Source organism: Anopheles coluzzii, chromosome 2 (assembly GCF_943734685.1).
Source record: "Anopheles coluzzii chromosome 2, AcolN3, whole genome shotgun sequence".
Classification (NCBI taxonomy): Eukaryota; Metazoa; Arthropoda; class Insecta; order Diptera; family Culicidae; genus Anopheles; species Anopheles coluzzii.
Genome location: NC_064670.1, coordinates 119,502,449 through 119,517,112, shown reverse-complemented (window position 1 = coordinate 119,517,112; position 14,664 = coordinate 119,502,449). Strand labels below are relative to the sequence as shown.

Genomic DNA, 14,664 nt, shown 5'->3' with positions numbered 1-14,664 from the left:
CTGGGTGGCAGTGAACACACACACACACACACAGCTTAGAGGAGGAGAAAAATAGAAACAAAAATACAACAAAAATGTACAGCCCCCGGAATGGTGGAATATCCAGCACCAGGAATGGTACTAACTGCCGCTCGAAATTCGGCCTCAAGGCGAAGGTATTAAATTTTGATACCTTTTGCGTTGCGCTTCCTTTTTTTGGTTTGGGTCTTGTGTGTGTGTATGTGAAGTTCATTTGATATCCTATCAAGTCCCTGCTATCCGGGGGCACATTTCTCCACACCTGCTGCTGCCAACCCTTATCATGGAAGAATGGGCCTCGAGTGCGTGTGTGCAGTAGCTTTCTGGTAGCGTTACGGATTGACGAGATTGTGTCCTTTTTTTGTTTGTTGGTCGTTGGTGACTTTCCCGAATGTTCAGGGAGAGGGAGAGAGTGTGGAACCGGTGAACCGGTATAACACCTTTCTCCCGAGGCCCGTTAGCTGTGCGTGTGTGTTCGCTTAATAGCCCGAAGTAAGGGGGAAAAGGCATCCTTTTTTAAGCATCCAGCTTTTTCCGCTGCTCCATTCCATCCGTGTTTTCGGCATTGTTTCGATTGGATATGATTTTTTTTGTACCGCCCGCCAATCGACAAGCTCTTGTAGTAAGTTGAGCAAATCCTTGCCGAAATACGTTAACCTTTTCCCTCACCCCCTCTACCCACACTGGCATTTGCCAGGAACGCGACCCAACGATGTGGAGGTGAGACAGAAGGTCGATCCTGAACACATCCTGCCGGTGTTGGGTGACGGTTTCTATTTAACCGCGCTTTGGTTGTGTAATAAAAAAAAAATGCGGAGAAGGAAGAAAGGCACGCTGGTGGAGCACACGGCCACCAAATTGTAGCTATTTATGTAATGCGGCTGAAAAACACGGACGTAAAGGATAAGCGGTTCTTGTCTCTGGTGTGGCGCGTGGGCGGGGAAAGTGCGGAGATTTTCTACTTTACTGTCTGTCCCGAGTCCCCAGTTCCCGGTTGTGGGTGTGTTTATGTTTGTATTATTTAGCATACACGCATCAGAGATCTGATCGCTCTGACGACACAGATGAAGCGTGTCCGTTTTTGGGTTTGTCCTTTTGCGTTAAACTATTTAGCTCGTTGCGCGCATGAAATTTTGGCGTCAGCGGGAGTTTGAAGAGGGATTAACTTGGTTTTGTCATATTTATTTTTCCTTTCCTGTTTGTGGAGTGAATTTTTAGGATAAAAATCCACTGAAATTTCATTCTTTTCCATCAACTAGATTATGAATTTGCGTAATAAACTGAAACACGTATGTAACGCAATCCTTGTTACTGTGTATGTGTGTGGTTATAGTTACAATCAGATAAATGGTAAATTCATGTTCCGTATGCTTTCGCTGGTGCGCTGTTCCGTTTTTTCCGTTTCGTTCAATCACAATTACGCTTCCGGTGGCGTACTCGACGCGCCCGTACGCCGTAGCATCGGTGTGTGGTGCATCATAGAAAACAGTTACCCGTGTAGTGTATTACCCATGGTGTGGTGGTACGCTGTTATGACGCGAGATGTATAAAAACAAACACCGCGTAACACGAAGGAAAGGCAGTGCAAGGCAACGATGCTTGGCAAAAATACAAGAAGAAAACAACGGACCAAATGGATTTGTATCGCTTAATATGAATAAGTTTATATTACGTTTATGATTTTCCGCAGCGATGCGTCGCGATGGAGGAAGCGATGGCCACATTGGCTGTAGTGTTGTGTTGTTGTGCTGTGGTACTGCGCAATGTGGTTGTAAGACACATGGGCACACTGTACGAAGGTTTACGATACCGCCGGTACCGATAGCTTGTGGTTACGCGCACATTATATGCTGCCAGTAGTTATGCTTCTTACTGCTGCTGTTGCTGCTGCTGCTGCTGCTGTCGTGGCGCAAAGTAATAATAAATACGAAACTCGAGACGTTACGGGAGAAGATTCTTGAACCAACCAGAAGAGTGTTTTGGTTTGGAGTGAGACCTTTGTGCCTTTTTTTTTCGCTGCCATATTGTGTACTGTACTGACAGGGGGAAATATCGTCCTGTACTGTACGCTTTGCTTCACCACGTGCAGCGGTTGCTGTTGCGCAAAGATAAGCGTTCGATTTAGCCTCCCAATGCCTTTTGCGTGTTGCTGCCCAAGCTGTCTTGGGTGGTGTGTCTGGGAGATTCACGTACACACACACGCGCGCGCGAATAAATCCAAATCCTTGTTGAAATGGTACTGGTTGTTTGTACGCGAGCTGGAAATGGTGAGAGGTGGTGTTTGTTTTCCCCAGTAGAGCGCTTTGTCCCAAATGGATGAAAACCGTATTGAGAAGATAAATCGCATCCGTAAATCGTAAGAACGTACGAACATGCTCGCTAACCGAATGGAGGACTAACTGAGGCTGCTTCTGACTGTAAGAGGGAGGTTTGTTGCATTCTTCACGGTACTTGAATTGGTAACGGATGTCAACCACTTTTTGTGCTTTTGTGTGAAGTGCTAAGCACACCACTCACGTGTCAGCAAAGGGGTTTGATTTCCGATATAATAGCATCTATCGTGCTTTTTTTGAGGGAATGCTCTCATCCATTTTGGAAATTCATACGCTATAAACGACGTTAGATCTGGATATGTATACATTAGGAGGTCCTGTGTCTTGTTGCTGGAAAACGATGCTGGATCCGAATCGTTCAGACGATCTGCTATAATTCCAATTTTATTGAGCATGTTTTATCATGATGTAGCAACGTGTCCTTTACGATCGAATGGTGTCTTATTGGGAATTTGAAATGGAATGTTGAAGTTTGAAATCCTAAGTAGTGATGTGCTTTCTGAAGTGCACCCAAGGTTCAGAACCCATTCCGGTTATTATTAGTTCCGTGGTTGGTTGGAGTCTTCCAGACACAGAGTCGTCAGGAGTCGTCTAAAACTAATCGGCTCCGACCGGTTACGACTCTGGAAGTCTTCGGATCCGACAGACTCACACGCTGAACGACTTTGACTCCTGTCGACTCTGACTCTGGACGACCACGAATCGGCATAATTCCAATACTGGACGACACCGACTCCAAGAGACTTAAACTCCGGAAGATTCCGACTACGGATGTTTCCATCTCCGGAAGATTTCGACTCCGGATCACTCCAATTCATCAATATTGGAGGATCACTGCTTTATGTATTGAAATCAAATTATATCTAATTCTTTATTTTCTTGCTTTCTCTCCCGTTCTACCGCACAGACTGTTATTTCGACTGATTTAGACTATCTACCGATTAATAATGCATTACTGCAGTTGGTCAGTACACCAGGAGCTTCGTCCGCACCGGCATACGGTACGAAAGGCGGAGCAGCAGCAGGAGGAGGAGGAGGAGGCAGTGGGGCAGGCAGTGCCAACAATTCTACCAACAATGGTGGCACTGCATCACCGGGAGGAGGAAGCTCGCAGGGCGCTGTTTGCGGGAGCAATAGCAGCGCAAGCAGCAGCAGCTGTAGTAGTAGCAGCAGCAGTAGCAGTAGCAGTAGCAGCAGTAGCAGCAGTAGTAGTAGTGCCAGCAGCGATGGTAATAAAACCAACAGCAGCAACAGCTCGACTTCTTCCTCCGGTGGTGTAAACGCTCCGCCCGGCGCCAATGCGTCCGCCGGCATCATCGCCGACCCCGACCTCAACTCGACGAGCGTCCAGAGCCTCAGCCCCGAGAACCTGCAGTACTACAAATCGGCCAAGGGATGCATCGAGGAGCTGGCGCTCTACCTGAAGCCCTGCCCGTCGGCCGGCAGCGGCTCGGTGGCGGGCGGGAGCGGCAACGTCGGCGGAGGCTCTTCGGGGCCCTCGGGCGCCAGCCTGCTGTCGCGGCAGATGCAGCGCAAGCTGGTGATACTGGTCAACTGTCAGCTGATCGAGGACGAGGGCCGGGCCCGGTCGCTCCGTGCCGCACGCTCGCTCGGCGAGCGCACGGTCATGGAGCTGATCCTGCACCATCAGAACCCGCAGCAGCTCAGCACGAACCTGTGGGCGGCGGTGCGGGCCCGCGGCTGCCAGTTTCTCGGGCCGGCCATGCAGGAGGAGGTGCTGAAGCTGGTGCTGTTAGCGCTCGAGGACGGGTCGGCCCTGTCGCGCAAGGTGCTGGTAATGTTTGTGGTGCAGCGGCTCGAGCCGCACTTTTCCCAGGCGTCCAAAACGAGCATCGGCCACGTGGTGCAGCTGCTGTACCGGGCGAGCTGCTTTAAGGTGTCGAAGCGCGAGGGCGACTCGTCGCTGATGCAGCTGAAGGAGGAGTTCCGCACGTACGAGGCGCTGCGCCGCGAGCACGACGCCCAGATCGTGCAGATCGCGACGGAGGCCGGGCTGCGCATTGCGCCGGACCAGTGGTCGTCGCTGCTGTACGGCGACACGGCCCACAAGTCGCACATGCAAAGCATCAACGACAAGCTGCAGACGCCGCAGTCGTTCGTGCAGTCGGTGCAGGAGCTGATCATCGCGCTGCAGCGTACGGGCGATCCGGCCAACCTGTCCGGGTTGCGGGTACAGCTGAAGCATCTGGCCGCGATCGATTACAACAGCGAGAACCTTGTGCCGAGCTGGGCAGAGTGTGCGGCCGCGCTGCAGGCGGTGAAGCGGGTCGTCGCCGGGCTGGTGGACTTTGTGCAGCACCATGGCAATCGGAAGCTGCAGGAGGCGGGCCATCTGGCGCACAACCGCAACTACAAGATCAGCCTGTGCCGGGATCTGAACAACCGGGGCACGTGTCCGCGTGGCCCGAATTGCACGTTTGCCCATTCGGACGAGGAGCTGGAGAAGTATCGGACGAAGCTGCGCAAGAGCCACGGCAGCAGCAGCAGCGCGACGGCCAGTCTGCGGATGGTACCGAATGGTAAAGACCATCATTCGAGTGGCACTGGGGGAGGAGGTGGAGATAGAGATAGAGGTGGTGGAGGAGGAGCAGGCCAGACAGGAGGGGCAAGTCGTGCACGTTCGACGGTGGACTATCACGGACACTCGGGAGGTAGCGGCAGTAATGGGGATGGGGCGAGTGGCAGCATGCATCAAAGCTCGTCCTCCTCGCACGGTTACCATTCATCCGGAGAGGAAGCATCGTCGCCAGTGCGCTATCACAAGACATCACCCGCCAGTGGTGGAGGAGGAGGTAACAGAGACAGTGCAGGAAGTCAACATGGCCATCGAATGATGGATAAACCACACGGTTCAAGCGGCAGCGTCGGCTCGGGAGCAGCAGCCAGTGGTGGTGCTAATGGGGCTGGAGGTCCTCACCCATCCGGATCCTTCAGTGGAGGAGGCTCGATGTCAATGAATGGAGGAGGCCGTGGAGGCTACTCTGTTGGTGGGGGTAGTACGTCAGCCGGACACTATCCACATGCTGCTGGTAATGGCGGTGGCTACTCTAATCGTGGACCGCCCCATCATTCCAACAGTGGTCCCGGTGGTGGAGCTGGTCCTTCCTCACAGGGTGGTGGAATGCAGCACAATTCTCCCCAGGCGATGAGATTCCGTCCTCCACCACACATGGGTCCGGGGGCAGGTGGAGCTAGTGCTAACGGTGGCGGCAACTATCACCCAGGTGGACCGGGCGGCCCAGTACCACCGCCACATCCCGGCATGCATCACGATGGCGCTGCTAATGGAAGTCATCACTCGGGTGGTTATCCGCCTTCCGGACAGCCAGGAGGCGCTGGACACGGCCCTAGCGGGCATCAGATGGAACCGCACCACCACCATCATAGCCCGTTGCCAAATTCGCTGCACCATCCTCCGTACTTCGGTCCGAGTGAGTATCCGGAGGGTGGAAAACATGGGGTGGAGCATGGACCCCAGCACGGTCCGCCACATCACCACGGCCATAACCATCCTGCGCAGTCACGACGGCCCCCGCCGAACTATGCCGGCACGGATAATTTCACCAGTCCGCCCCACCACCATCACCTGGGCGGGGGACAACACCACGGGAAGGTGGGCCCCGGCAGCCATCAGCAGCAGCCCGGTGGTGGCAGCTATGGAATCGGAGGACATGGAGGGCCAGCACCGCTCCATCCGTCGTCCGGTGCAGCACCATATGGGGCTGGTGGTAGTCCCAAAAATGGACACTCCAATGCGCCCACAACCGGCCCAATGGGCTCGAAGTATATGGGCGGATTGCAGCACCAGGGGGGCCAGCAGCAGAACTATCATCATCAAAAGCTGGGCCCGCAGGGGCGTGACTTCAAGGAGAAGCAGCATCAGCAGAGCAATCGGGGACCGCATCTGGTACCGTCGCAGCATGGCCATGGAATGCCACCGCCGATACCGCCGTCCGCCGCCGGCCCACCGTACTCGGGCGGACGTAATGGGCCGCTTCCACCGCCCCCGTATCTATCTTCCCCAGGGCTGCCCGGAATGGGTGGCCCGGAAACGGTGGGCAAAAGTTCTCCCGGGCAGGTGGCACCCCCTGCGCCACCACACCACAATGGCTACAACGGGTCTCAGCCGGGTTATCAGCACAATCACGCGCCGCCCCATCACCACCATCCGCATCACCATTTGCACCACGGGCCGCCTGGAGTGTATCAACCGTCGTCGCGCCCGTCCGTCGGTGGTGAGCCACCGGCCGGCTACCTGGCCAAGACGTTCTTCGACACACTCGGCACGGTGGCGGGCAGTGGTCCGAAGAAATCGTACAACCAGCAGCTGATGAACCAACATCTGAACGATATCGGCATGCCGAACCCGGCCCTCGCCACCAGCAAGGACATGTTCATCCGGTCCGATTCGCTGCTAGCGGACGATGATGCACTGATCGTGGCGGAGCAGGAGTGTAACAATGCCGCCCCGTACGGACCAATCTCGCGCATGAATCCGATCGGTACGGAACGCATCGACTTGGGGCTGACGCCGCGAGGCCAGCCGAGAGGTCACCAGCAGCAGCGGGCTGGTCTGTGGTCCACTACGTCTTCCTCCTCGCTTGGCGACAATCCTTCGCCGACCGGCGGCGGAAACGGTAGCTCGTCCGCCTCCTCGCCTTTCTACCCTGGCAGTGGCACTCCGTCGATGCCGCAAAACCATAAGCATTCGATGCAGCAACCGTCGTCACACCTTCCATATCATGTACACCACCACCACCAGCAGCAGCAGCAGCAGCAGCATCAACACCCGCACCATCCATCATCTTCCTCCGCCGCCGCTGCCGTGTTGGCGAAGATGGCGCCCGAACCGAACAACAACACACTGGACTTTGATCTGTTGCGCGCGGATAAGAAGACGCTAGAGTACGATCCGGCCGGCGGCATGGCCGATTGCTGCGACCCAGTCGCAGCACCGTCCGGCAATGGTAACAACAGTGGCTGTGTAGAGCAGGATTTCCTGCTACAATCATTGGTTTCGCAGGGTGGGCTTACCGGGGGCCATTACGGGCAGCAGCAGCCGCCGCCGCCGCCGCCGCAACAACACTACCACTCCATGATGGCCAACTCGGTGATGATGATGACGGAGCGAAGCGATTCTCCCCAACAGCAGCATGCTCAACAGCAGCACCTGCTGGCGAAAGCGGGAGATCAATGCAATGGAGGAAGTTTGGGTGAACGGTTGGGTGGCAGTGCTGGATCAGCACTATCGCCCGCCGAAGATCAGCGCAAGCTGACCGATCTTAAGGTACATTTGTAATTTTTCGTCCGTCCTTTGCGTAATACATTTAATCATTTTGGTTGGCATTCCTCCCCATCTAGAGTCCGCAGTCATCGCTATCGGGCATACAATCGCCTGGCATGATCATGTCGGTGACATCGGAGTCTTCCGTCTGCACGACACCGCCGATGGTAGTAGGCGGCACCGGCGGTCCCAACGGCGGCACGTCCATGTGGAACAATCTGCTGGAGCTGTCCAGCTTCAAATCGTCGCCAGACGACACGCACGATCAGGACGCGAGCTGCAACGCGAACGGGCGCAGCAACGGCACGGCCGGTTACCCCGGGCTGCCGTTCGCGTCGGCTGCTTCCACCTTTATACGCTCGTCCGAGCACTACAAGCTGCCGAAAATGCTGATCGACTCGGGCAGCGGCCAACAGCAAGGTTTCCTGGGCCAGCCAGGCAAGGGTGCCGCACCGGGGGCTAGCGATACGCTCGGCGATGTTGCCCGCTATCACGAACTGATCACTAGCAGCCAGCCGGCATCGCCAAGCTGCTTGAGCGACCGTGTGGCTAGCGATGATCAACGCAAAATGAACACTTTCAAAGAACTGAACGACCTAAGGGTGAGTTGTTTTTTCTCCAGCACTTTGATAGTTTGTGGTCAACGAAAAAAGTCCGCTAAAACATTCATTTTATTAAATACCTTTTTTTATTCAAGATTCAATCATCTTCCGTGGCGGGTATTACGTCCTCGGCAATTCTTACCTCCGTGACGGCCTCATCGTCCCCGTCGGTCGTATCGTCTGCCGGTGGCTCCGATGGAGGCGTATCGCTTCACGTCGACCAGTCGGCTGCATCGCTGTGGAACAATCTGCTCGAGCTGCCCAGCCTCAAACCGATGTCGGGCGTCGTCGGGCTGGATCAGGCCGGCGCTAACGATCCGCTGCTGAGCAGCCTCAACACCAGCAAGGGTAGCAGCTGCGAGGATGCGTACGACATTGCGGACGATATGCGCGAGCTGGAGCAGCGCCTCAAGTCGGTGATCGACGAGAATGGCATATAACACAGGGAGCTGGCGGGAATGCGGCTAGTGGCAGCAATAATGGCGGCCGCCCAAGCCAGACCATATCTGTAGGATACAATCCAATACTGTCTGCGTGTGTGTTTGGGGGGAGTGGGTTTGTTTGTTTTTTTTTTTAAATGCTAATGACGAATCAATTGCGGATTTGAGACGTTCGGACGTCGAACGTTGCCAACCCCCTTTTAGTGTAAGTTACATCAGTTCAGTCTGTTTCACAACTCGTTCTTTCTCCGTCTCTCCTTACTCGCTAAAAAGAGAGAGAGAGAGAGAGAGATTTACGGCAAAAGTTGCCGTACCTATAATAGGAGCCTCCTGTGGGGGAGACCATTAGCTGCCGCGATAGGATTTGCTTAAAGAAATGTTGTTCCGTTGTATTTTTACATGTTGCAAAACCGATTGAAAAGCGATCAGCTCGAGCTGGCGAGAAATGAGTTTGGTTCTCCTTTTTTTCCCCCCGTGTAGTTTTTGCTAAGAAATGTGTTTAAACATTTTGCTTTTTGGTTAATGTTTAATTCCTGCATAGAAAGGATCATGGACTGATCTGTGAATAACGTTAATTTAGAATTGGTTAAGGTAATCAGCTTTTTTATGATTATTGGTGTGTGCTAGTTTCGATAGAGAAAGACAATTTGGAAGAAGGGAAAAGGACGAATGAAACTGTGCTCCGATACTGAATCGCCGAGATGGACTGGCACGATTGTGAAATGCCTTAAATACGTTAAAAAGAATGCGTTGCTGAACAGTGGTTTTTTTTGTCTTGTTTTCCTTTCTACTCTGCTTTAAAACATAATCCCCAATCGCTCAACGGTGAAGACACTAGTAGACCTTTTTTAATTAATGGAAATAGTATATCGTGTTATTACTAATACCTGTTTCCTATTTCCAAACGGGACGGGGTGGAGGCACCGAACAGTGTGTACCACATGCGTTCACGCGTTAGCAGTCTTTTTCTAGCTCAATTTACACGCAATATATGCTTAACCGTGCGTGCTCCGGTAATTCAGGCTAATAGTGAGGATATAATTTTAACGACACGCTAGCTCCCAACGACCCTGTTTGCGAGCGAACGATTGTTCTGTGTAGGGATACTACACTGTCCCTACTCTAGATAATGTTACTAGGTGATTAACACACAAGCACAGTTAAAACTTGTTTTTCTTCTTCTTCTTTTTTGATCGCTTATAAAGCTTTTTAGACCGTAGTAGAATGCTTGGGTAACAGTTTGCAAATTTTATAATTGTTTGTTTGTTTTCTTTTTAAATATTATATATGTATTACATATCGTAGCATCATGAACACATTAATCGTTATATGGATTACACACAGTTATTGAGTGACGAGTTGCGTTGAAAGCGCTTGCTTTTGATTTTAGAAAAAGCATAGCTATGTTTTAAGATGTTACAACTACATTAGTAATTTTAGCATACATTTTCCCCATTGCTCAGCACGGTAAAAGAGAAGGAGGGCGAGAATTTAAAGAGAAAACGAGTAATTGATTTTACAACCCGGAGCTATACAATACTCTAAACTTTCGTTCCGACTGCCCGTGATTAGTAGTGCTCCGATGCCCTCCCCAAATACATCTACTGGCATCTACTGTTTCATTGCCGACAAGCAACAGTACTAGCACTTATGTTTGCAAATAAGTTACTCTTACCCGCGCAGCATATATCCGTTTGCAGCGTTGAGAATTGTTGTTACCCCAACACGTGTGCGACGGCGTGAAGCAGCCACCTAGCTTAATTGTATCCGAGGTCACACTTTCATTCGATGAAATGATGCTAGTTACACTAGCAAAAGAGTGAAGAATGAAAATCACACATAAATGCTCTTATACGAATGTACAGTGTAGCAAATTGGAACCCACTTTGACAGTAAAGATCGTGCGGGATTAATTGTGTGAGTGTGATTTACAGTTAATAGTCCAATTTAAACACCGGCAACCGGTGTGCCAGATACTCTCCGGAACTCGTTTATGCGCGCAAGGCAGCCCGCGCTTGTTCATTAGAGTATGTTGTATATTCTAGTAAAAAAAAACAAAGTCACAAACCACACGTGCATATACACCTTAGACAGAAGACAAACAGACTATTAAGATGCTACGCTAAACAAAAACACAAAACACATGCAAACGTACTCTAGTGGATAGGGAATGATCGATTTTTCAGTTCCTGATCTTTTGTGGTTTTACACAAAAAGAACGTGCAGGAGGATGAGAAAAAAGGAGTAGTAAAATGCTGTAAAATTAGTAGCGAAATTATTATTACCACTTACCGTAAATGCCGAGCTGCCCATCGGCTCGGACTGTTCGCGCTCGGAACGTTAACAAACAAACATACTTTGCGATTTGCATCCATGCACTGTAACCGCTCCAATGCTCGCAAATGGTGGTGTTTTCATACTCGCGAGTCTAGCAAATGAAGGACAGAGGGAGGGATAGGACAGTTTCGTGCCAGGGAGGAGGCCATTTGTTTACGATGTAAACTGGAATGACGGTTAGCCGGAAGCTCATACACACAGACACATTCTCGCAGAAGCGCGTGTTGTGCCAGCGTGGTTCGATGATGCTATTTGCCATCAAGTCGGCACAAATGCATCATGTAATTTTATTAGCATCCGATGTTACTCTGCATATATACAATAGGTAGCTTATTTTGTTTCCGCTCAGCAAAGTGACGTTGGTGACGATCACACTAGCGAGCAGATTGTTTTAACTAATGTACTAACGATATAACCGCCTCTTTGTTACTTTGCGCTACGTATGCAAACCCTTTCCCAACTGTTGATAAGTTATATCCCCTGTGCGCTTTTGGGTGGAACTGTTTGCTGTTTGGAAAGAAGTTTAACCATTTATACCACAAGTTTGCCAACTGCGCTTACCCCTGGGACAGCGTTTCAGTCACAGACGCTTTTCACGGGCGCGTGCAGCAGTCAAGGCAAGAATAATTGTACTCGTTTTTCTTTATTTCCTTTCTTAAACCCAATGGGTTGTTGGTGAATGGTGTATACATTTTGTAAAAATATTCTATTTATTTCGTAGGAAACGATTCTGCTACTATTCAGCGTTTGCGAAACGTTCACACACTTTTATCCTCGACTGAGCAAAAGAAAGCTACGAAAGTGAGTGAGCGAAGAGTTCAGTTCCCCGGGAACACGATGCACACGATGCCGTTTGTTTGTACGAAATAGCGAGAAGAATTTTGCAAAATGCAAAACAAACAGAGTGGTCAGGATGCGGAACCAGAACATTTGTTAAGATTTCTCGACACTCGGAAGTTTTTCGTTTGAAAACAAAAGAAATCAAGAACATGATTGTGTAACCACACTACTGTGTATTACGATAAACTAAGTGAATCAATTTAATGATTCCCATCGCTTCGCCGCCAATCACGCCGAGAAGGGGGGGACGAGGATAATCAATGATGAGATTCTGTGTTAGGCTTGCAATATTGTCTAGTGAGTATGCGTAGCGAAAGAACGTTAGCGAAATTTGCTGCGTTAATTTTGGAAGAACTGTGGTAAGACGGGGAAGCATTAATGGCGAAGCACCACTAGTAGTAGAAGTCGTAGTAGTCGTAGTAGTAGCATAATAGTAGCAAGCTTTTACAAGCCATTGGAACAAAACGTTGATGATTGAAAGATGTTACACATGAAAGACAGCCAATCGAGATGGAGGGAGAATTAATCATTTCCTCTTCTAGCTAATACGACGGGTAACGGTGCGAGCTAGCAAGATAGTAAAACCGGCAAAGCAAACATATGCAAAACAGCAAATCACAACTATACACTTGAAGAAGAGGAAAACAAACACTAAACAAATCGAAACAAACACAAAGCGAATGATGTGTGTGACTAATGAGTCCAATTTGTAGTTCATAAAGGTCACAAAGCAAGGCAACAGTAACAACAAAACGAAAACACACAGAGACACACATAATTAGCATCATTTATACATTGGTATATCCTTCCCCCTCCCAACTTCTATACACGGCGACATACAAAAGTGCATAAAGGATGGATGAGATGGATGAAACAGAGTTAACATTTAATATATATATATGAAGAAAAAAAACAAGGATATATACATACCTATAAACATATATTTGAAACAAAAAAAAGTATATATATATATATTTTTAATATTCGGAAGTTAAGCAGAAGAGAGACATATATAGAATCTGAACGAGATGGCTATTAACGTATTATATGTACAACCAGAACGGTGGATAAACAAACAAACAAACAAACAAAAAAACAATGAAATGAAACAACTAGGTAAATGGAAGCAATAGACAAAACAACTCTTAACAAAAAAAACAATACAAGATGAAACAAAATAACAACACAAAACAACAACAAAAAACACGTTTTCCCATTGGGTTTCTGCGCAACAACAGCCACGATCACCACGCGATCGCGGGCATGATCACGAAAAGACAAACCACAAAGCAACCTGAAGCAAAACACGATCAATCAAACGGTGAGAAGGGAAAAAATCGATTCAAAAGAGCTGGCGTAAGTGTTTTGTTTTGCCATTTATTTACTGCCCCTTGTATTTTGTACTTCAATTTGATTATCCTGTTCGATTTTGCTGTTAAATTTAACGCTCTTTTTCATACTTTCGGTTCCCATTTTATAGCGTTTGTCTGTTTGTCTGTCTTTGTTTGTTTTGTTTTGTGCTTCTTATATTGTTTTCGAGTTCTGCAGCGGGTAACCAAAAGGGGGTAGAATTAGTGTGTAGCGATGCATAGCAAAAGCCTATAGTTTTCTAACCATTACTGGTCCCCTTTGAGCGACATTTAGGACGAGGTGGGAAGGAGAAGCAGTGTCGATAGAGTGAAATGACGACGACGAAGACAAGATAGTGAAGAAAAAATGAAATTATGTTATTAGCTCTTAAAGACGCTTTTTTATATATATTATATGATATCTTTTCCCATATTTCACACACTCTGTCACTAGCGATTACAGCGTGTTACAGGTTCGTTTGAGCATGATAGGGAAGGAATTTAAAGCTGCGTTTTACGCAGCCCCTTTAGGCGCGATGCGTTGATGAACGTCGAACGTTCGGTTTTTTTGTTTGTTCTTTCTCCTTCCTATAAACTATTATACTATTATAATAACAGCGCTTAAACATAAACCCCTTTTTCCCAATCATTACACAGTGTGTATGTGTGTTGTAGCTCAAAAACCACCACCCGGAATAGGAATTTAATACAATTTTTAGCGTTTAGTGTAGTTGATCTTTTTCGCGTTGATTGTTGATCGATATTTTATTATTATTATTATCATTATTTTACTTACACCACTCGTTTCGTCGTACGCCACCAATGCGCTTTCAAGCGCAAAACCTCTCGCCCGCCAGCGCAATTCTTCTCTTTTATTACTGCTTACTACTGCTAAGCGATTTGTTCTGTTGTTACCTTTCCTCTTATACTCTGTGTTCCTTTAAACGAACTGTTTAACTTATTTACACACCCAAAACCCATTTTCGTTTGATATCTTCGCTTGGACCCCCATTTCGGTATTGTTTCGTTTGTGCAACGGTGTCGCAAATGGTATGAACTATATATGTATAAGCAAAAGGGATAGATAGATATCGTTTCGTATACTGGGTTTAAAGATTAAAACACACAAACACAGATATAATTTTTCCTCCAAATACTTGCTTCCGTTTTTGTTTTTAACTTAGGCGGCAGAATTAGGCAATGCATCGGCAAATAATCATTCAATTGTTGCGTTATAAAAACCTCCAATCGAAGGGGAAATTGTAATGGATTTAGCAGAGATGGTTCGATTGGTAACAGCAGCGTGTGGCGAGAAGTATTTAGCAAAGCGTTTAAAAATACCGTACCAAGTTAAACTGACCCGATCGGAAATACAAGAGTTACTAGCGTTGAAATTAAGCTCCATTCTTTTTTTCTGTTTCTACTTTGTTGTTATTTTGT

At 48.7% G+C, this 14,664-nt stretch overlaps 1 protein-coding gene across 6 annotated transcripts in view; it reads left to right on the top strand.

Moving 5' to 3' along the window:
• Positions 1 to 14,622, top strand: part of LOC120949869 (hornerin) — a 46,582-nt gene extending 31,960 nt beyond the window's left edge. For all 6 annotated transcript variants that reach the window (XM_040367440.2, XM_040367441.2, XM_040367438.2 and 3 more), the window contains exons 4-6: positions 3,259 to 7,659; positions 7,734 to 8,258; positions 8,354 to 14,622. In XM_040367440.2, coding sequence (XP_040223374.2) covers positions 3,259 to 7,659; positions 7,734 to 8,258; positions 8,354 to 8,698 — 5,271 coding nt within the window. In that variant the 3' untranslated portion in view covers positions 8,699 to 14,622. The remainder of the gene's footprint in view (positions 1 to 3,258; positions 7,660 to 7,733; positions 8,259 to 8,353) is intronic.
• The last annotated feature ends 42 nt before the right edge of the window (positions 14,623 to 14,664 follow it).